Source organism: Nerophis lumbriciformis, linkage group LG08 (genome assembly GCF_033978685.3).
Source record: "Nerophis lumbriciformis linkage group LG08, RoL_Nlum_v2.1, whole genome shotgun sequence".
Classification (NCBI taxonomy): domain Eukaryota; kingdom Metazoa; phylum Chordata; class Actinopteri; order Syngnathiformes; family Syngnathidae; genus Nerophis; species Nerophis lumbriciformis.
In genome coordinates this window covers 28,635,180-28,657,351 of record NC_084555.2, presented here as the reverse complement: position 1 = coordinate 28,657,351, position 22,172 = coordinate 28,635,180, and the positions used below count along the sequence as shown (strand labels likewise).

At 38.7% G+C, this 22,172-nt stretch overlaps 2 protein-coding genes across 2 annotated transcripts in view; one reads left to right on the top strand and one right to left on the bottom strand.

Annotated features, from left to right (window-relative positions):
• The window catches only part of LOC133611632 (connector enhancer of kinase suppressor of ras 3-like), a 79,802-nt gene that overhangs the window by 38,656 nt on the left and 18,974 nt on the right, over window positions 1-22,172 (bottom strand). The gene's annotated exons all lie outside the window — the stretch shown is intronic.
• On the top strand, window positions 6,214-8,755 carry LOC133611278 (uncharacterized). The gene is made up of 8 exons (XM_072913605.1): window positions 6,214-6,242; window positions 6,425-6,561; window positions 6,718-6,796; window positions 6,895-6,994; window positions 7,190-7,449; window positions 7,557-7,743; window positions 8,096-8,223; window positions 8,332-8,755. Exons 1-6 carry the CDS (start codon window positions 6,237-6,239, stop codon window positions 7,617-7,619), a joined length of 645 nt encoding a protein of 214 aa, XP_072769706.1. The 5' UTR covers window positions 6,214-6,236; the 3' UTR covers window positions 7,620-7,743; window positions 8,096-8,223; window positions 8,332-8,755.

Genomic DNA, 22,172 nt, shown 5'->3' with positions numbered 1-22,172 from the left:
CCAAAAACAATTTGAAATGTGGACTCGTCAGACCACAGAACACTTTTCCACTTTGCATGAGTCCATCTTAGATGATCTCGGTCCCAGAGAAGACGGTGGCGTTTCTGGATGTTGTTGATAAATGGCTTTCACTTTGCATAGTAGAGCTTTAACATGCACTTACAGATGTAGCGACGAACTGTATTTAATGACAGTGGTTTTCTGAAGTGTTCCTGAGCCCATGTGGTGATATCCTTTAGAGATTGATGTCGGTTTTTGATACAGTGCCGTCTGAGGGATCGAGGGTCACGGCCATTCAATGTTGGTTTCAGGCCATGCCGCTTACGTGGAGTGATTTCTCCAGATTCTCTGAACCTTTTGATGATATTATGGACCGTAGATGTTGAAATCCCTACATTTCTTGCAATTGCACTTTGAGAAACGTTGTTCTTAAACTGACTATTTGCTCACGCAGTTGTGGACAAAGGGGTGTACCTCGACCCATCCTTTCTTGTGAAAGACTGAGCATTTTTTGGGAAGCTGTTTTTATACCCAATCATGGCACCCACCTGTTCCCAATTAGCCTGCACACCTGTGGGATGTTCCAAATAAGTGTTTGATGAGCATTCCTCAACTTTATCAGTATTGATTGCCACATTTCTCAACTTCTTTGTCACGTGTTGCTGGTATTAAATTCTAAAGTTAATGATTATTTGCAAAAAAAAAAATGTTTATCAGTTTGAACATCAAATATGTTGTCTTTGTAGCATGTTCAACTGAATTTGGGTTGAAAATGATTTGCAAATCATTGTATTCCGTTTATATTTACATCTAACACAATTTCCCAACTCATATGGAAACGGGGTTTGTATATCGCACAGAGACAAACCCGCAATATATCGAGTATATTCGATATATCGCCCAGCCCTAGTCTGAGCGGAGGTGAAGGGCTATATGCTTAGCTTTTTCACTAGTCACACCGGGCCTACTACTAAATGAAGAAAATTATTAGCACAGAAAATTTTTTGTAGCCCAGAAAAAGTTGTTGGATAAATATCAAATGTCTCAAATATCACAATTTCATTATTGACACTCAAACAACGTACACATGTGCACTAATACATACGTATAAACACAATGCCATCATAAGGCCTACTGTAATACTCCATTAAACACAGAACATCCCTAAACTGCGCTAGCACTGTCGCAAACACAAGTGTAGAGCTAGGCGATATGGACCAAAACTTATATCGCGATATAGTTTGGCCCATAAAATAACCCAAAAATGTAAATATACGTTGACGTATCTGAATATCCCCACCATGCCTTGATTTTAAAATTTCGGGACTGACGGGGGATCCCAAAAACACAAAAACAGGTACCAACAAGTAAGAAAAGTAGGTTTGGCATTCAGGTGTTTTAAGATAAGAAAAAGAAAAAGCCTTGAAAATAATATAAGAAAAGTAAAATATAATCAAAATCTTCTTTGAAAAACATGTTCAATCCCAATGTTCAATCCCTCAGATAACAAAAAACCCAAAAGAACAACATGTGAAATAAAATACCCTGGTTTAAGAGGGCATGTTTAAACGTCAGCAGCAACATGAAAAACGTTGACCTTTAACAATAGTGTTTTTATAGGTAAACATTATTATAGGACATACACACAAAGATTTTAGCCAAGAATACCAACCTGCCAAGTGTTTCATGATGCTGTGTGACAGGCTGTGTTCTGAAAATTACTTTAAAAAACTAATTAAGTAAAATTACTCTTTATTTTACCAACAAAGTAATTGAATTAATAACGGAATTACTCTTTAACAAATGTAATGTTTAATTAATTTTACAAAATTAATTAATTACTTAAAAAAAAAAAGTCAAATATCTGGCATAATGTTGAGATAAGTTTCAAATAGAGCAGTGTGTGCACCTGTGTGTCCAACCATCCATCCGTTTTCTACCACTTATTCCCTTCGGGGTCGCGGGGGGCGCTGGAGCCTATCTCAGCTACAATCGGGCGGAAGGCGGAGTACACCCTGGACAAGTCGCCACCTCATCGCAGAGCCAACACAGATAGACAGACAACATTCACACTCACATTCACACACTAGGGTCAATTTAGTGTTGCCAATCAACCTATCCCCAGCCGGTGCATGTCTTTGGAGGTGGGAGGAAGCCGGAGTACCCGGAGGGAACCCACGCAGTCATATTACTTGTAGCGCTATCGAGAACGATGACGCTAGCCTTTCAATATGGCTTCTGGCAATGCATTGTGGGATACTTAAGCCAAAAGTTCGAAATCCTCTATAACAGGGGTGTTAAACTCAAATACAGAGTGGGCCAAAATTTAAAACTGAACAAAGCCGCGGGCCAAGGTTGAACAAATTAACCTTTTAATAGGGACCCAAACAAGTTTCGCATTGAATATTGAACAAGCAAGGCTTATATAACTTTATAGTGACATGCAAAATCAAGTTTCAAATAATAATGATAATAATTAAAAAATATCAATGGCATATCAAATACAATTTAAATAAAAATGTAATGCCTCTTTTCTATTTGCAGCCTTCTGAGGTAAATATCAACATGAACTTTTTCCACAGGCTAATAAATTTGAAAATAAAATAATGAATAAACCAACCATTCAGGACTTTAAACTGCCCAGTTTGCAACACACTGATCTAATCTGATGTGCCCAAGCCAGATACCTGCCATCTTTTCTTGGATGCTAGTTCATTAATGGCTTTGAGCTGAGGCAACCTTCATTATCGAACGAAGGTGTTCATCAGTCATTATATCTCGTAGTCCGCCCGGACCACAGTCTTGGGGGCGTCTGCCTTTAACGTCGACTACAAGCGGTCGTCACGTCTGCTTTTCATCCATTCTAACAACGTGCTGGCCCGATCACAAAATATGTGCGGCGTCTGTATGCACAAACATGTGGATGCAAGGCATACTTAATCAACAGCGATACAGGTTACACTGAGGGTGCCCGTATAAACAACTTTTACACTGTTAGAAATATACCCCACACTGTGTGAACCCACACCAAACAAGAATGACAAACACATTTCGGGAGAACATCCGCACCGTAACACAACATAAACACAACAGAACAAATACCCAGAACCCTTTGCAGCACTAACTCTTCCGGGACGCTACAAAATACACCCCCGCTACGGTGCGGATGTTCTCCCAAAATGTGTTTGTCATTCTTGTTTGGTGTGGGTTCACACAGTGTGGCGTATATTTTTAACAGTGTAAAAGTTGTTTATACGGGCACCCTCAGTGTAACCTGTATCGCTGTTGATTAAGTATGCGTTGCATTCACTTGTGTGTGTGTGTGCAGAAGTCGCACATATTATGTGACTGGGCCAGCACCCGTTGGACTACTGGGGACGGCGTGGCGAAGTTGGGAGAGTGGCCGTGCCAGCAATCTGAGGGTTACTGGTTCAATCCCCACCTTCTACCATCCTACACAGTAAAATCCCCAGTGTTAAATATGCAGTGTTAACATGAATTACATCTATCAGAGTTATTACAACAACAGCTGGAGTAAAACGCCCCCCAGTGTTGGTGTTGATTTCCATCGTTAAACGAGACAGTGTTAGAGGTACTCTGATTAGCCCCGCCCTCCAGCCACTCCTCGTGTCCACACCCTGAAGAATTTTCTGGACGCCATATTCTGGATGTTTAAGGACTGTGGTAAGTTGCTTCTCCTCTCTTACTAAATCAATTATTTGTCATTTGTAGCATCATGTCAGAATTTACTTTATATTGTTGCTCAATATGTAATTAAGTTATTTGTGTACGGTTTTGTATCTAATAAATATGGTATTCTAAAAGGGCTAATGTCACCCAGTGAATGTTAGCTTAAATGTTAGGCACCTCAGACTTCGATTTTGCGCGGGATGTGGGACAATTTCAAACATTATGTGAAATAGAATATTTGATATGTAAATTGTACATAATTATATACTGTATAAACCTGGAAAACTTATGTTTTACTCACTTATTCACACAATACCGGTTTTCACTGTAGTATAGTGATGTACATTGATCCCTGTACTTGAGTACTTCAAATGCCTAATGGAGTGCTTCAGTACTTATATCTTTTAATTATTATTATTTTTTTTTAATATATATTTTTTTTAATGTATTTATTTTTCTAACTTTTAATACAAGGGTTTTTCGACCACGGAGCACAACATTAGAAGAGTCATTTTAACACGTTTGTTACATTTACAGGAAACATTTAAGCCCAAAAATAGATTATTTTTGCACCCAGTCCAAATAAGGCAGTACCTTTGTCATTCCGCGCCCACAACAGTGGAAGCTAAGTATGTTAGCCGCTTGGCTAACAGACGTAACTAGCAGACGAGGCTAGCAGAGCACTGGGCGGACAGGTGAGTTGACCGCCGCTGCCACGAAGCGAAAAGAGGAACTCGTATAAATACCACAGTGTTTCTATGTCTAATATCAGGTTAGTGTGCCGGGTAATTTTATCATTGTATAATCTTGTGACGATATGCTCCGTGTACAGGCTGGGAAAGGGAGAGTTTAAAGATGTAAGTATTGTAAGGACGCCACTCGCGCCGTTATCAACAGTGAATGAATGTAAGCTGTAAGCTGTATTCAACGCCAAAATAAATATATAATAATGAACGCACAGAAACCGGCTTTTACTCTGTTCTTCGTTACACACACAGACCAAACTTGAACCTCCCCTTGCTCTGTAAACTGCATGTAACAATTGGCTTCAAGTTTATATCAGAAACCAGAACATTTGTAACTATTAAATAAACTAACATAGGGCTCAGTCCGTTACAGTATAGATGCATATATATATATATATATATATATATATATATATATATATATATATATATATATATGCATACATACATATAAGTATTTATAACTTACTTTCACAAATGCATTGCAGTTCTTAAAAATAATAATTTAAAAAAAGGCTGCTGTATCACATATACCCAGAACTGTGATACGTTGACTTCTTTTCCGGCATTCTGAATGAAATGTGCATGTGGATGGATCTTTATTATGTTGCTCTAATCCTGCTTATGTGTTATGTACTTTCTACAGTGAAAATGCTGGTAAAAGTGAGACTGGGTGATGTCCAAAAAGTTGTTAGAATAACGGAACCAAATTTGTCGGACTTTTTGAATGCAGGTAGGAATTTGATATTGTGAATGTGACGTTTGCACACAAGCTTTAACTGTGCTATGAGCAGAGTTTGTACACAGCCTTGAATGTCTGGAAATATAGTGTTTTCCAGGTTTCAAATCAGAATCATCTTTGTTGGCCATGTATAACACACAAGGAATTTGACTCTGATAAACTGCTTTCTCTGAAACAATGAACGAAAAAAAAAATATATATATATATATACATATATATATATATATATATATATATATATAAATGTGCTGGAAAATGCTGGATTTACTCTATGATGGCCAGTGTCATAATTTAAAAATGTATAGTTTGATGTAATTGTGTTGCTCCCGGTGTAAGCATGAAATGTGTCTGGGTGGGGCAAGCCCAGTTATTTGTCATGCAGTATATATATAGATGTATATAGTCTATTTAAAGCTTTGGCTTCTTTAAAAAGTTTACATTTTATCTTGAAAGTGCTGGAAAATAGCTTGAATGTTGCTCCTAAAAAGCTGTATGTTAGTTAATAGCACTGTTTAAATTAAATTACAATTCAGTTGAATTTAGTTATAGAAATCTGCTCTCACTTTATAACTAATGGTAAGCACAAAGTGTATATTATAACTCAAATGATAGGTTTTAATTCCAAATTTAGTGTCTGTAACTGGGTTTCCATCCATCCATCCATCCATTTTCTACCCCTTATTCCCTTTTGGGGTCGCGGGGGGCGCTGGAGCCTATCTCAGCTACAATCGGGCGGAAGGCGGGGTACACCCTGGACAAGTCGCCACCTCATCGCAGGGCCAACACAGATAGACAGACAACATTCACACTCACATCCACACACTAGGGCCAATTTAGTGTTGCCAATCAACTTATCCCCAGGTGCATGTCTTTGGAAGTGGGAGGAAGCCGGAGTACCCGGAGGGAACCCACGCAGTCACGGGGAGGACATGCAAACTCCACACAGAAAGATCCCGAGCCCGGGATTGAACCCAAGACTACTCAGGACCTTCGTATTGTGAGGCAGATGCACTAACCCCTCTGCTACCAGAAAGCGTCAGAGGCTGGACTTTGAAGCTATGCAAGTAAGACTTCATACAGGCACTAACGCTCTCTATTGAACAAGGATTAAAATGGTTCGAACAATGATCTTAAATTGCATCGTATGAGGGCTATGTTTAAGTTATGTCCAGATTTTAACATTGTATTGTACTAAATATAGATTTCTTAAACTGTTTTATATTTTTGTTTGATATTTTTATTTCAGCTGGTGAAATCCATTCTTACCAAGAAATCGGGTGGAGAATATTTAATAAATGAATACAACCGAACTAAGTCCTTGACAGATGAGAGCAGAAGAAAATTGGTGAATATACTGTCAGCTGAGATGACGGAGAAGAATGGGTAAGTTGTTTATTGGTTTTGATTGGCGCATGTGTTCTTATTTAGGTTTCAGAGTAATTTTAAATCTAAATAATAAACATTTCACTACATCTTATAAAACGTGTGTATGACAAATAAACTTGAATGTGATTTTTTTTTTTGTACATCTCCATCTAGACAGGTGAAGGAAATGTATGCACAAGGAATTGTGAACTTGTTCCCCAACCTCAAAGACCCATTTTTCAAGAATGGCTATGTGAGTTACACACTCTTAATTGTTGTTATAGTTTTTATTTTGAGTCGTCCCAGAGTATGTTGTGACTAATAGTGCCTATTTTTGCAATTTTCTCAAAGGAACATTTTTATGATAGCAACAGTGGTACTGGGTACTTGTCCTGGAGAATTAAAACTATTCAGAGATGCAGTGCTAAAGAAAGGCGATCATCATTTGGAGGTAATCCTATATTATTCTTGAAAAATGTATTAAATAGAATAGTCATGTGAGCACTTATTGCTTTTGTTGCATTTGTTGCAATGCTTTTCAGCTAGTAGCCAAACATTTTTTCATAAAAGTTGGGTCAAATCCAGCTGACAAAGTGTTTTGAACTGTATGTGATTGTCATGAGTAGTATGTCCCCATATTGTTTAGCTTTGGCGGAAGGACCATCTGATGAAGACAAGTCGGGAGGACCAACTGTTGGACGAGTTACCCAATTCATTCCAGAGATTGTCCTGTCTGAAGATGAGTGCAAGGAAGCGATGTCACTGATGAAACATTCGGCTGACGTGGACATGGTCATCAAAGAGATGAAGCTGACATTTGCTCATCGGCATAACATGGTCCTGGACCCACAGCAGTCAAGCAACATTCTATCTTATTTTCCTCGTTTTAAAGACATCAAAGGCTTGGTAATTATCTCATCAACATTTTCTGTATTAATGTTGTACAACTATTGCACATTTTAACTGTCGTTTACTGTGTAATTTTAAAATTGGTACCTAACTTCCCACTACAGGTTGAACAGGATTTTGTTCTATTGTTTGGAGAGGATGTATCGGGCAAGTTTCTGGAGAAGTAGCCAATCACATTCAAAAAGAAGATCATCCAACAATGCAGAAAGCTTCCCTCCATCACTGAGCTTGAGAAACTCCTGATGGCAGCTGACCCTCCTGAGGATGGGGCTGAAGTGAACGTTGACTTTGGTAAGATGTTTGTAAGGATACATTCATTTAAATGTGGAAGCATGTTCAAAATGCAGACTTACAACCATAATTAGAACAAAATTCCAAAGTCTTTGGCCTCACCAAGAAAATATTTTTTGAAAAAAAGGGCTTCTTCAGGCGTTTTTAAAGTGCCATATTTTATTTATATATATATATATATATATATATATATATAATATATAATATATATATATATATATATATATATATATATATATATATATATATATATATATATATATAGTAATGAAAATGCCACTGACCTTGCAGTGTATTAAATTAAATTGTTGGTCCACATTTGAAGTAGGCTATCAAACTTGTTCTGTTTCAGGTTGGGACAATGACCTCTCATCGATTTTGCTGCTCTTACACTTGATCCCACCGACTGCTCTAGGTCGGAAGAGGCCAGGAAAAGTTTCTGCATCCCGGGATGAGAAGCATCTTGTGGTCTTCAAGAAGGTTTGTATTGTTCTCTAATAAAGGATTTTTAGTTTACAATAATTTATGTAATCATTTCTACAATACAACCACAACCATGTTGATTTGTTTTTATTCTTCTCTCCATAGACTGGAACAAGCATCCAAGAACATCTTGACACCATTACTACCAGCACTCAACCCTATCTCCTGGCTGTTGGAGTTCATAATTCTCGACAAGAATGCCATACCTTGCAGGTCACACTCCTCTCTTGGTGCTTTTGATGAACTGTTTAAAGCACACTTTGTGTTTGCAACATCATACCACACCATGCTCCACAACATGTACACGATCATCCAGACTACTTTGTACAACATTGATGTTGGGAAGGTCAAAGAGAGTCCTTGTGTTGCTGAAATTAGGACAAGGTTGCTTCTGTAGTGTTTGACTTTTGTCTTCCACCATTAAGTGTTTTGTTTGTCAGGCTGAGTTCCCGAGTTCAAACATGCTTGTTCGACATTTACGTTTAGTTCACGGTTACCTGCCTGGAAAAAATATTAACCTTAAATGCGTTCAAACTGGATGTGGTGGTGTGTTTGGTACATTCTCTGGTTTTAGGAAGCATTTGAAAACATAACACTCAGTGTACTGAACTACAGATTGGCACCTATGTTCACTTAAACAGGACAGAAGAGACAGTGTCAGTTAATGTAGATGAGTCAGCCACAACATCTGAACAGTCGAGACAAGCTAATAGGAGCAGTCTTGATATGTGTACCACTGCTGTTGCACAATTTAAGGTAGCTGGATTAAGTCAGTCTACTATGAATGGTTTTGTCTCATCCATGGAGGAAGTGTACAGAGTACCGCTGTGACTTTCATTGTCTGTTCAGATGTGGCATTTGACATGCCTGTGTTTTGTAAGATAAAAAATATTATTGTCAAAGCTGATGATGTATTGCTCTGTGGGAAACTGATGGAAACTGTGTTTTGAGGAGCATTACCATGCCTTTAAGGTCAGGTTGCATCCAGACAAAGTTGTTAAGGTTTTGGACATAAAGAAACTGCCTTTCTCCAAACCAATTGATGTTCAAATGGCGTATGGAACATCATGTTCCACATTGTATGTTGTCCCATATTGCCATTTCATGCAGACCTAAGGTCACCCTTTCTGTATTCTCTCCCTAAAGTTGATTGTTCTGCCTGACAAAGAAATAAAGGTAATTAAACGTATGATATTGTATTACTGTGTTTTGCACTCACTCTTGCTATTTACAAGACAAAGTTGTTGAGACTTAATTTGACACTGCACAAGAGTAAATCAAGTAGAACGAGCACCATTTTTTTTTCAGAAATAGTGTGAGGTTTTATAAATGTTAAAGCATTTTTACTATTTACTAAATATTTTTTTCTTCACTGCAAGGGAGTGAATAATCAACATATTATGAAACCTTATCAGAGTTATTTGAACACCAAAGCAGTGTTAATGAGCAAATCCATTTAACTTGGTGTACATTTATCACCACAGAAGAGTAATTTATCAACACTACTCAAGAGTAATATTTACACTAATCAGAGTTAAAAAATAAGTTGAACAACACTCTACAGTGTAACAATTTTTGACTCTATTTAGTGTTCATTTAACTCTATAAATTTAACACTATGGAAAGAGTAAATTTAACACCAGACAACACTCCACAGTGTTACAATTTTTGACTCTATGTAGTGTTCATTTAACTCTATAAATGTAACACTATGGAAAGAGTAAATTTAACACCAGACAACACTCTACAGTGTTACAATTTTCGACTCTATTTAGTGTTCATTTAACTCTATAAATTTAACACTATGGAAAGAGTAAATTTAACACCAGCTCAGGTTAGGACCATATAGACTCGGGAATAGTGTTAAATTTAACTCTTTAAGTGTTGATTTGACACAATGGAATTTACTGTGTAGTCACGTCCGTTGTGTCCTTGAGCAAGACACTTCACCCTTGCTCCTGATGGGACTGGTTAGCGCCGTGCATGGCAGCTCCCGCCATCAGTGTGTGAATGTGTGTGTGCGAATGGGTGAATGTGGAAAATAGTGTCAAAGCGCTTTGAGTTCCTTAAAAAGGTAGAAAAGCGCTATACAAGTACGACCTATTTACCATTTAGATGAAAAGCGGACGTGACTATTATTGGGAGGGGCAGTGAAATTGGGAGTCTCCCGGGAGGGTTGGCAAGTATGAGAATTGGCAAGTATGAGAATTAGCGGTGAATGAGGCGTCACCGCGGCACCACCGCTGTATATGATCGGCGGGCCAGCTCCAGTGTTAATTTGATATCGCCTCAAGGGCCAAGTGAAATTACACGGCGGGCCAAATTTGAGTTTGACACCCATGCTCTATAAAGATGGGTGAAAATGTTACTCTAGTTTGATCAAATTTGGATGAATTTCTTTTGGGAGCAAAATGCTACTTAAAGGTTTAAAGTCTTTATTCGCACATGTGCTACCTTATTTTTCTCAATACTCGCACAACCTATTTTTAGTTGCAAGTGCGACTAAAATACTCGCACTGTACAGCCCTGAGGTGCCAGAGAGGGTAGGGGAGATATCTTGGCAGTCAAAAGGACCTAACAGATGATGAATTATATTGTCAAAATATACTGTAAATAAATGGAACAAAAATGGAGAAAACAACATAAAGAAGGGAACTGAAGCTGTGGGCATATTAATATTCAAATCTGCAGAAAACCAAAGCAGTGCTTAAAAGTTTGTGGGGGAAAAGGGGTTGACAGGGTTACAGAGCACCTGAAAAATAATCCATAGCAGTACACAGTCTGCATATTATGATTTTCAACAAATCCCACAACAACACAACTCCAGGCAAGCATACTGAGGAGGAACCTATTTTTTAGTCCTTCAGAAATTGGGATTATGTTACTGTGAGTGATCATTTCCAATGTTCTCTAGCACACTGACCCCTTGAGCATATTAAACTGTCTCAGAATAATTTTTATGGACAATACAAAAGTTCCCCTTCATTATTTTTCATAGATATCACCCTCTATTTTGGCGCGTTCGGCATACAATCATCAGCAGTTAGGTCTCAAAATTAAATCTTGTTTTTAAATTGCTACAACATTTTTTTTCTGACTGTGTGGCCATAAAAAAGTGAGGTCTGTGACATAGGAGATGATATGTTAGTGGTAAAAAAACAAACAAACAAAAAAACATTCACAAGTTCACAACAACCGGTAGGCAATGGCCCCTGAAATACAGTATATTTAAGGACTGTTGATCTTTTAAAAAGACAACAGATGAAGGGCAAAACTTTGGAAGATAGATAGAAATTACAAAAAGCTCTTAATTTTAGGAGATATTATAAAGGAGAGTGCTCGAGGAGCTACTCGGTACCAGACCCCCCTGGCTTTTTTGACGGCCATGTCTGGCCCCTGTACTTGAAACACAGGAAACTAATGTAGAGGCTCCCTTCAGTTTATAAGCAGCATGATCAGAGTAGACTTGCATACTGAATACAGATCAATTTACCAGCGCCATAATAGCTGTCAATACATACTGATGCACCATAGTAAAGATGAACAACGCGTTGGGGGAGGAAATGCATTCTACTCATTTAGTTTGCTGTGGGAATAACATTGAGGCAGTTAAACAAACACTGGATGTGGGCAGATTTCAGACAAGATCAAACTTTGCATCCAATGCCGCATCTTGTATGGTTTCAACAGAACAGAAGATAACTTCAGCATGGTTATATAATACAGGCTCCATTTGTAATGTCGATACTAATTGACAGTGATGGATAGATCAGAGCCTGCTAACTGCCATTAAACTCTCAAAGGATAATCCGACCAAATAATTGTGTTCTAATACTTTAGGGGAAATAGATGTGTTATTGCTCAGTCCAACAGTGGGTCAATTTCTGACTATCATTTTCAAACGTCCACTTAACTCACAGTTTCCTGCCTGCTTTCGACTAAACCAGTCAGACTACTGGTGGTCATCCTGCTCTGTCAACATGGTGGTTGAAAATAGCTGATGCACTGGCTAGAGCTGTAGATAAAGGAATAAAAGGTTGCCATCGTGACAAAGGAAGTGGGAAGTGGAGAGATGGTGGTGGTTGGGAAATTATTTTTTTGAGGGGGTGAATAGAAGAGACAAAAGTATTGCATGGCATAATAGTGAAGTGACAAGAGGCATGTGAGTGTGACACACCACAATCTAACATTTTATAGCCTGTTTAGGTCCAGGTCATGTTGGAGGGCAGACAGAGCATTCCAAAGACTGAAAGCATAATTTCTCTAACCATCTCATCTGCAAAAGATATAGCTTATCAGAACAATTCCGATAAAAAAGGATCCAACAAATAAATAAAATATTCTTAGAAAATTCTCATTGACAGCTATCCATTCAAAGTAAGACATGCCAAACTACGGGCTGTGGGAGTGCAGACTTTTTTTTTTTTTTTAAATAATATGACAAGCACGAGTGAGTCATCTTCATTGAAAAGTAGTGGTGAGTGACTTGTTACCCATAGGCCAGGGTGGGCATCCCCATGCATGCACATATGGTACATACTGTACAATGTGGTGACTACCTCTCATCCCAATTAAATACAACAAAGATACATACACATAATTGAATCATTCACCACAAAACTCCCTGCCCTTTTTCCAGATGAGCTTTGTTTACACTCTTGCCAGCACCTGCTGTCTGTTTCCCCCTACAGCTACAACACTTGAAGAAAGGGCCAATCAGGTTTGTATAAATGATGAATGCAATGTTGACTAAAAGCAGTTGAAACAGGGCTGTACAATACAAACAGAAAGATAGTGTTTACCAGTGTTTCTGCACTGAACAAAAAAGATACACATTTCCTATCAACGGTGGTGTCACCAATAAATTAATCAAGCACAAATGAACACAGCTTTAAATAAGTAGGCTGCGCTTGAAGATTAATCTATTAAGTTTGACCTGCATTCTATTGATTTAAGATGTTTATACTGTGCTGTATAGAGAAAAACAAGTTAAATGCTGTAATTGTAATGTTTGCTGACAGCAAAGTCACCACGTGTCCCTTTCCAACTTGATAGTCCTTTTTTTTTCCCAAAACAACATTTTGCAATGCATTGTGGGCGGCAGTGTCCATTTTTGAAGGCACAGGTTTTTGTTTACATGCACGAGAGCAAGTAACAAACCAACACAAAAGTCCATCCATCCATCCATTTTCTACCGCTTATTCCCTTTTGGGTCGCGGGGGGCGCTGGAGCCTATCTCAGCTACAATCGGCGGAAGGCGGTGTACACCCTGGACAAGTCGCCACCTCATCGCAGGGCCAACACAGATAGACAGACAACATTCACACTCACATCCACACACTAGGGCCAATTTAGTGTTGCCAATCAACCTATCCCCAGGTGCATGTCTTTGGAAGTGGGAGGAAGCCGGAGTACCCGGAGGGAACCCACGCAGTCACGGGGAGAACAAACTCCACACAGAAAGATCCCGAGCCCGGGATTGAACCCAAGACTACTCAGGACCTTCGTATTGTGAGGCAGATGCACTAACCCCTCTGTCACCGTGCTGCCCAACAACACAAAAGTGACCGTACAAAAACAAAAACAAGCAAGGGACCGTACCAAGACTAACTGGACCTGTTCCAAAGGCTTACTACCTTGACAAAATAAGTAAAATTGGTAAAATTGATCTGTATGAGAACATCCACTGGACAGGTGATTAAAATGACCTGCCGCCATCGTCCAAACCCGAGCTTGTCCTTGATAACAAGTCAGTTTTTTATACCTGTGAACAACATCAGAATGCATAGTCTGAAGGCTCATGGACAAAACAACTTTAGGTGGCTGCAAGACATACACATTTTCCAACGGGAAGAGAAGACTGTTGTCATTTCAGAGGTATGTAAACAACACTCCTTGACCAAACACACACGGCCAATATCACTCTTAAATACGTTGATTCTGAAAGCAATATTTATTTTTGAATGTAAGTATTATTGTAGCAAAATAAATTACAAATGTGTATCTCAATTTGTGCGTGCGTAATCCAATTTGCGTGCGGGTGTACTAAATTGTGTGTCTGTATATCAATCTGAGTGTGTGTATTCAGATCCGCATACGTGTGTTTTAGATCCGTGTATGTGTGTTTTAGATCTGCGTACATGTGTTTTAAGCTATCTGTCTGTCCCTAATCAGAAATAGGCCTTGATAATCTGTCTACTTACATGTGACTTTTGCGACACTTCTGCCGTGTAATATTTGACCGAGCACATCCAGATTTGTGAGTGTGTAATACGTGTGCGCGCGCATTCAGTGCATGAGTGTAATACAATCTGTGCGTGCGTCTCTTAGGTCTGCCTACATTTAACCAACCACGTTTTCAAACTATTTTGCTACAAAGAATACTTTCGTATTTTTGAGTTTACAGATGACTCTACGTAAACAGACTTGTTTTTTCCCCCAACAATACAGAACATTGTTTGCAGCCCGCAGCTAGCTTGGCTAATGCTAGCAGCCTACTAAATGCTACATGTGAGGCAGTATAAAACAGGCTTTAATTCAAACTTAGCAGTTTGAAAATGCCATGAACTAGAGATGTAACGATTAACGGTAATAATGATAAGCACAGTTTAACTCCCGGCAGTTAGTATTACTGTTTTAAATTAAAATGATTGAAAAACCGTGACTCATAACTGTACTTTAATAAACTCAGACTGACTGGCACCATGCTAACATGAAAACAAGAGACATTGTCGCTCCCCATTAAGAAACGACATACCCCAATCTAAACTTATAAAAACACATTGATGTCCTAGCAACTAAGCTGAGCATACTGAACCTACAAGCTGCGCTTTTTCAGCATTTAGCACACTTTTCATTTAAATAAATTGTGGAGTGCTCCAGTAGAAGCCAATATTTTAAACGATAAAAGCTTGACCATTAAAACAGATGAAATACTAAGACTAAAACAATACCAGTGAATCATGAACACAAAACATGCAAAATAGTGGGTTTTCTAACTGTGTATTTATTTTAGTTAAAAAAAAAATTGGTCAAAACATTTCAGTGTGTGTGTAAGTACTTTTTAACCACATTCAACAATTAATAATGATGATAATTTTGGTCACAATAACTGATATGAAATGTTCATATTATTATATACCGATTCCCTACCATGAACACACCAACATGTGTCGGGTGATGGAGCAGAAAGTGACGTTCTCTCATTTCACGGCTGCTATCCAGACCATTCAGGGTCTTTGTTAGCTCACCGATCAGAGGGCAATGGCTTTGCTTCCACATTAAAAATAAGAAAATTCTCACCCCATCTTTTTTTTACCTGAAGCGATGGTGTGAACTATTGTGGCAGTTAATAACGCAGCATGTTTGTATCACGTTTTAAACTTGTTAAAAAAAAAAGAAGAACAAAACACTACGGCAGTGTGTGCATGCAGTCGGTGTAAACACACTTCAAATACCCGCAAAGCCCACAATGCATTGCATTATTTCTATTGCGCTACGTCACTGTTCGGAGCCCTACAGAGTGTCAACACAATTACAAAACAGATTAAATATTGTAGTTTCCTTATTTGTCAACACACACTAATTTACCTGGCAATAAAAGGGTTGACGCCGATAACATACCACAAACAAGTGACAACAGGAAGCATGATGACCCACAAGCACTAGGAACCTGTGGAAACCAAGCAATAAGATCCCATAGAAAGCAGTAACTCTTTCCCCAACATGTGATTTAAGTAGATGGAAATACTGAAGTTCTCCTGCAATCGAGTGGAAAATGTAAGCCAACAAATTGTATGTTCTGTGAAAAGGATGATGTTTAAACTGTGTGAACAGCAGAATTTAGCCAGCTTGAGGAAAGAACTGGAAAAAGAGGCATGTTTGGGCATGTTCTAAACAAGCCCTGATGTGATACTAACCTATCACACAGTGAGTGTCCAACTAACCCCAACTAGTACTGGGTTCACACTTCAGATTGCAAATGGCTATACTTGATCAATTGACTGAGTATTGAACTAGTATTTGGTCAGCGGCCATAAATCTCTTGAAACACGACATCTTAGTTGTTTTCTTATCCTCGGAGCACAAATCCACTGCATTCCGTGGTCATTTGAGCGTATCTGCACTAACACTGTTTTGATAGGAATCCCGACACAGATATACCAAACCCACAGCACACATAAAAGTCACTATTCAAGTTCAGGGTCGATGCACTGGCGATATTCAATAGATTAGAACAACATACCAACATACAACAACCTGACATGCCCAGTGTGGCAACTGGGCTGGCACACATGCCTGACTTCCCTGCACGAGAGGTCGTTCAGCATGTGACCCAACATATTTGCACTTGCACCAGTTGTACCACCTATGATTGGAGCGTATATTCCCGGGGCTTAAGCACAGCACTTTATAGGACAAATGCTCTTATGGCAGACTGCAGCCAAATAGCTTGCAGGGCCACTAAGCAGAGATCATCTGGGAGATTTACAATGCACATTTTACCTTTGAATGAAAAGCAAGCTAAGGACGGTTGGCAGGGATATGGGGGAGTGCTTGGCCTTCTCTCCTGGCACAGTCAAATAATATGTTTGATATAAATGCTAATGTACTAATTTACTGACAAATATTTTGTTTTCCACAAGTGCTTAACAGCAGTGTTTTTGTGGTCCAACTAGGGCTGGGCGATATATCGAATATACTCGATATATCGTGGGTTTGTCTCTGTGCGATATAGAAAATGACTATATCGTGATATTCAAGTATACGTTCTCACACAGTTGCTTTTAGCTGCGGGCATTACACTACAGGCTCTCTTTTGTGTCTCTCCTTCTCACAGAGACATAAAACAAGCGCGCCTTCTTACATACGTCACATACTGTCGCATCACACGCCCTCGCTGAGCAGAGAGGTAGCAGCATGGGTAACATTAGCTGTGATGCTAGCGGAGAGGTGCGAGTGGTAATACGAGGGAAAGAAGGTGCGAATCTGGTAACAAATGAAGGAATAATTAATTCCTAAGAAAAACAGCATGGGGTCCATCGTCTGGCGGTGGTTTGGCTTCAAGGGGGAAGATGTCAAACAAGTATGCGCAAAAGCGTTGTTACAAAAAGTAGCACCTACTAGTAATTTGTAGCATCATTTGAAAAGTCACCCGCTAGAGAATGAAGAGTGCTTGAAACTCCGCATGTCAACATCTCCGTTCGGTGCCATACCCACAAAATGCCGAAGCAACCATTTCCAGATCAACACCGTATGAAACAAATAGTCTACAACAGAAGGCGATAACGTCCACAGTAACCTACCACATAGCGAAGGACAAACACTATTTGATTTCCTATTATGCAGGTCATTTTTATTTGACAGTTATTGAAATATCTTGTGTGACATCATGCACAAAAGTGCACTTTATTTGTTTTAAACTATTGTAGTTGCGTTCTGTACAAAAAAGTGCACTTTAATTTAGTGTTGTTTTGATAAGTCATCTTAGTGACATCATGCACAAAAGTGCACTAATAGGTTGTTTTAAAATGTCTGTGACAATCTTGCACTCTGTTTCGAAATTACATGAATGTTTGTGCCACTGCTTGATAACTGTTTAATAAATACAGTTTTTGTAAGTTTAAAATGAGCATATATTAATGCAGTATGAACAAGAATGTTTTAATGTAGACACATATAATCATATCATACTGCTGTGATAATATGCATCAAGTGTTAATTCAAGGCTAAGGCAAAATATTGAGATATATATCGTGTAATGTCTTAAAAATATCGAGATATTAATAAAAGGCCATATCGCCCAGCCCTAGGTCCAACCTGAACTGTGACCATGTCTCACATGAACAGCATCTATTACAATTTAGCAACTCCTTATTCTGATGAAAATCTACATGGTCATTTTCTCAAAACAAAATTACAACAATGGCATTAAATAATGATCATTTTGATACTCCTAGGGCTGTGGGGTTGAAACACCAGACTGTGTGAGAAACAGGGCACAGGAGGGCCGATAAGGATGTAACGAACGCGATCTCTTTCAGTCACCTCTCCCTGGGGGGAATCCTTTTACAGCACTTCCCCTGAACTCAACCATTTTCTATGAAAAGGTAACACGATTTTTGCCCAATAATGGAACAATTGGTTGATTATAAGTGCTGAATGGCTGGGTGAGTGGAAATTCGTAAAATTTAAGGTGCAGTTTATAGCAGGCTCCCCAAAAAAAAAAAAAAAGGGGGAATAAATCAGGTAAATGACCTGAAATTGTACTTCAAAGCACACAGCACAGCATTACTTAAGTGATCCAATCCAAACAACTTTTACAACTCATGTCGCAAATAAAAAAAAATAAAAAAAAGTCAACTCACGTGGTTACACATAACACAACCTGCTCACTGAATAATAATATCACTTTGTGGATATTATAAAAAATGGTCAAGCAACATTCATAATTCAAAATTACAGCTATTTAAATCCAATACAATGTATTATGGGAACGATGCAAAATACTCTCTTCACACCTATCCATGTTTGGTGCATTTGAGCTGCTTGCTCCATATATATATATATATATATATATATATATATATATATACATATACATTTACACACATATACAGGTATATACACATATACATATATATATATATTTATACACATATACAGGTATATACACATATACATATACATATATACAGGTAAAAGCCAGTAAATTAGAATATTTTGAAAAACTTGATTTATTTCAGTAATTGCATTCAAAAGGTGTAACTTGTACATTATATTTATTCATTGCACACAGACTGATGCATTCAAATGTTTATTTCATTTAATTTTGATGATTTGAAGTGGCAACAAATGAAAATCCAAAATTCCGTGTGTCACAAAATTAGAATATTACTTAAGGCTAATACAAAAAAGGGATTTTTAGAAATGTTGGCCAACTGAAAAGTATGAAAATGAAAAATATGAGCATGTACAATACTCAATACTTGGTTGGAGCTCCTTTTGCCTCAATTACTGCGTTAATGCGGCGTGGCGTGGAGTCGATGAGTTTCTGGCACTGCTCAGGTGTTATGAGAGCCCAGGTTGCTCTGATAGTGGCCTTCAACTCTTCTGCGTTTTTGGGTCTGGCATTCTGCATCTTCCTTTTCACAATACCCCACAGATTTTCTATGGGGCTAAGGTCAGGGGAGTTGGCGGGCCAATTTAGAACAGAAATACCATGGTCCGTAAACCAGGCACGGGTAGATTTTGCGCTGTGTGCAGGCGCCAAGTCCTGTTGGAACTTGAAATCTCCATCTCCATAGAGCAGGTCAGCAGCAGGAAGCATGAAGTGCTCTAAAACTTGCTGGTAGACGGCTGCGTTGACCCTGGATCTCAGGAAACAGAGTGGACCGACACCAGCAGATGACATGGCACCCCAAACCATCACTGATGGTGGAAACTTTACACTAGACTTCAGGCAACATGGATCCTGTGCCTCTCCTGTCTTCCTCCAGACTCTGGGACCTCGATTTCCAAAGGAAATGCAAAATTTGCATGGTTGGGTGATGGTTTGGGGTGCCATGTCATCTGCTGGTGTCGGTCCACTCTGTTTCCTGAGATCCAGGGTCAACGCAGCCGTCTACCAGCAAGTTTTAGAGCACTTCATGCTTCCTGCTGCTGACCTGCTCTATGGAGATGGAGATTTCAAGTTCCAACAGGACTTGGCGCCTGCACACAGCGCAAAATCTACCCGTGCCTGGTTTACGAACCATGGTATTTCTGTTCTAAATTGGCCCACCAACTCCCCTGACCTTAGCCCCATAGAAAATCTGTGGGGTATTGTGAAAAGGAAGATGCAGAATGCCAGACCCAAAAACGCAGAAGAGTTGAAGGCCACTATCAGAGCAACCTGGGCTCTCATAACACCTGAGCAGTGCCAGAAACTCATTGACTCCATGCCACGCCGCATTAACGCAGTAATTGAGGCAAAAGGAGCTCCAACCAAGTATTGAGTATTGTACATGCTCATATTTTTCATTTTCATACTTTTCAGTTGGCCAACATTTCTAAAAATCCCTTTTTTGTATTAGCCTTAAGTAATATTCTAATTTTGTGACACACGGAATTTTGGATTTTCATTTGTTGCCACTTCAAATCATCAAAATTAAATGAAATAAACATTTGAATGCATCAGTCTGTGTGCAATGAATAAATATAATGTACAAGTTACACCTTTTGAATGCAATTACTGAAATAAATCAAGTTTTTCAAAATATTCTAATTTACTGGCTTTTACCTGTATATATACAGTATATACAGACTGTTGGCGTTAACGCACTTTTTGTGTCTTTTTACACATTGAAATCAGAAAGGACACACATTTCCGGAAGTTTTTTTTTACCGACCCTGCCTTCTCCGGGTCAAATCTCCGGTTTACTTGTTTTTTTGATCAATTATCGCTTTCCGCCGGTGTTTTATTTATATTTTCGGAGTCAAATTGCCGTCCCCGTTTATTGCGTTTTTATTGGTCAACTTCAAAATAATGTACTTTACGGTACAATTTCTTAAATTTTGATTCACCGAAAGTTTTATCAATCATAAATACTGCATTTCCGGTAATAGGACTCCCGAGTGTTATTGTTTTTGTCATGGCGAGCAATAAACCCAAGAAGCGAAGCTTCAATGAAAAGTGGCTTCAGGAGCCACTTTTCAGCAAATGGCTCAGTTATGAAGATGGAAAGATGTTTTGCACGCCATGTAAACGGGCTAATAAAAAGAACAACTTTACGACCGGGTGCACTGTTTTTTTTAAGATCCAGCCTCACAAGGCACCAAGAAACATCATGTTACACTTTTCCTGCTTGTCAGCTCCCAGACCGTGGTCGAGGAGCGCGGGGGACACGTTCTCTCCGGGGCCGATGTATTGTCGGGGGTAACACCCTTCACTTTACCCGGCAGTGGGTCCCTACAGTTCTGCTTTTTGGTCGGAATGACGAGGCCGTCGATTTGTTACAACTCTTTATTGATGTTTTCCACAAAGCCGAGCGGACATCCACCATGCTATTAACACTCCTGAACATGATAGCGCTACCTCTCCTAACTTGCCCACTCACTTACACACGTCACTCACCCCTCATATTGCCATTCTTAAAGGGTAACACACAGTTTATGGCCATCACGAAGCCAGAGATGAAAAGCCAGAGATGCAATGCTAGAGGCATTGAGTGCCACTGTATTAAATGACATTGAAACTAAGCAAAATTCTAAGTTTTTTGGCATTATTTGCCATGAAAGTGTAGATGTGGCGGTTTTTAAACGACTGATGATCTACATACAGGTGAGAATAATCAATTCAATTTGTCATTTGCATGCATGCTCTGGCACACGATTATCATAATTTCATGACCGAAGCAAAAAACTTTTTACACTTTCATACTGAAATAAATACACGTACAACTTATTCAATGAAAATATAGAAAAAAATACAGGCAGCGGTAAAGTTTATATCCATGAAGGAAAGAAAAAAGTGAATGAATGTGTATAACTGAATAAATGTACATATGCATAAAAATGTGTTTTCTTTTGTATTATTTCTTTAATGAATTAAGTAACGTTTATGACAGCCGTTTTCCAAAACACAATATAGAATGTGAGGTATAACAGGATAATGCATTCATTTATCATTTGTTTTCAAAACGGTTACAAAAATGTGGGACCCCAAAAATTTACTGTGGGACCCCATTTTTATGACATGATGGGGTCCCTAGGACCCCATTTTGAAAATTCCTAGCGCCAACACTGTATACATATATATATATATATATACACATATATGTATGTATATGTACATATATATGTATATATACATATGTATATTTACATATATACATATACAGTATACAGTGTTTCCCCCAGAAAATGTGTCAGTTAAGGTGGTGACTCTCCAGGGGGAGGGGACGGGG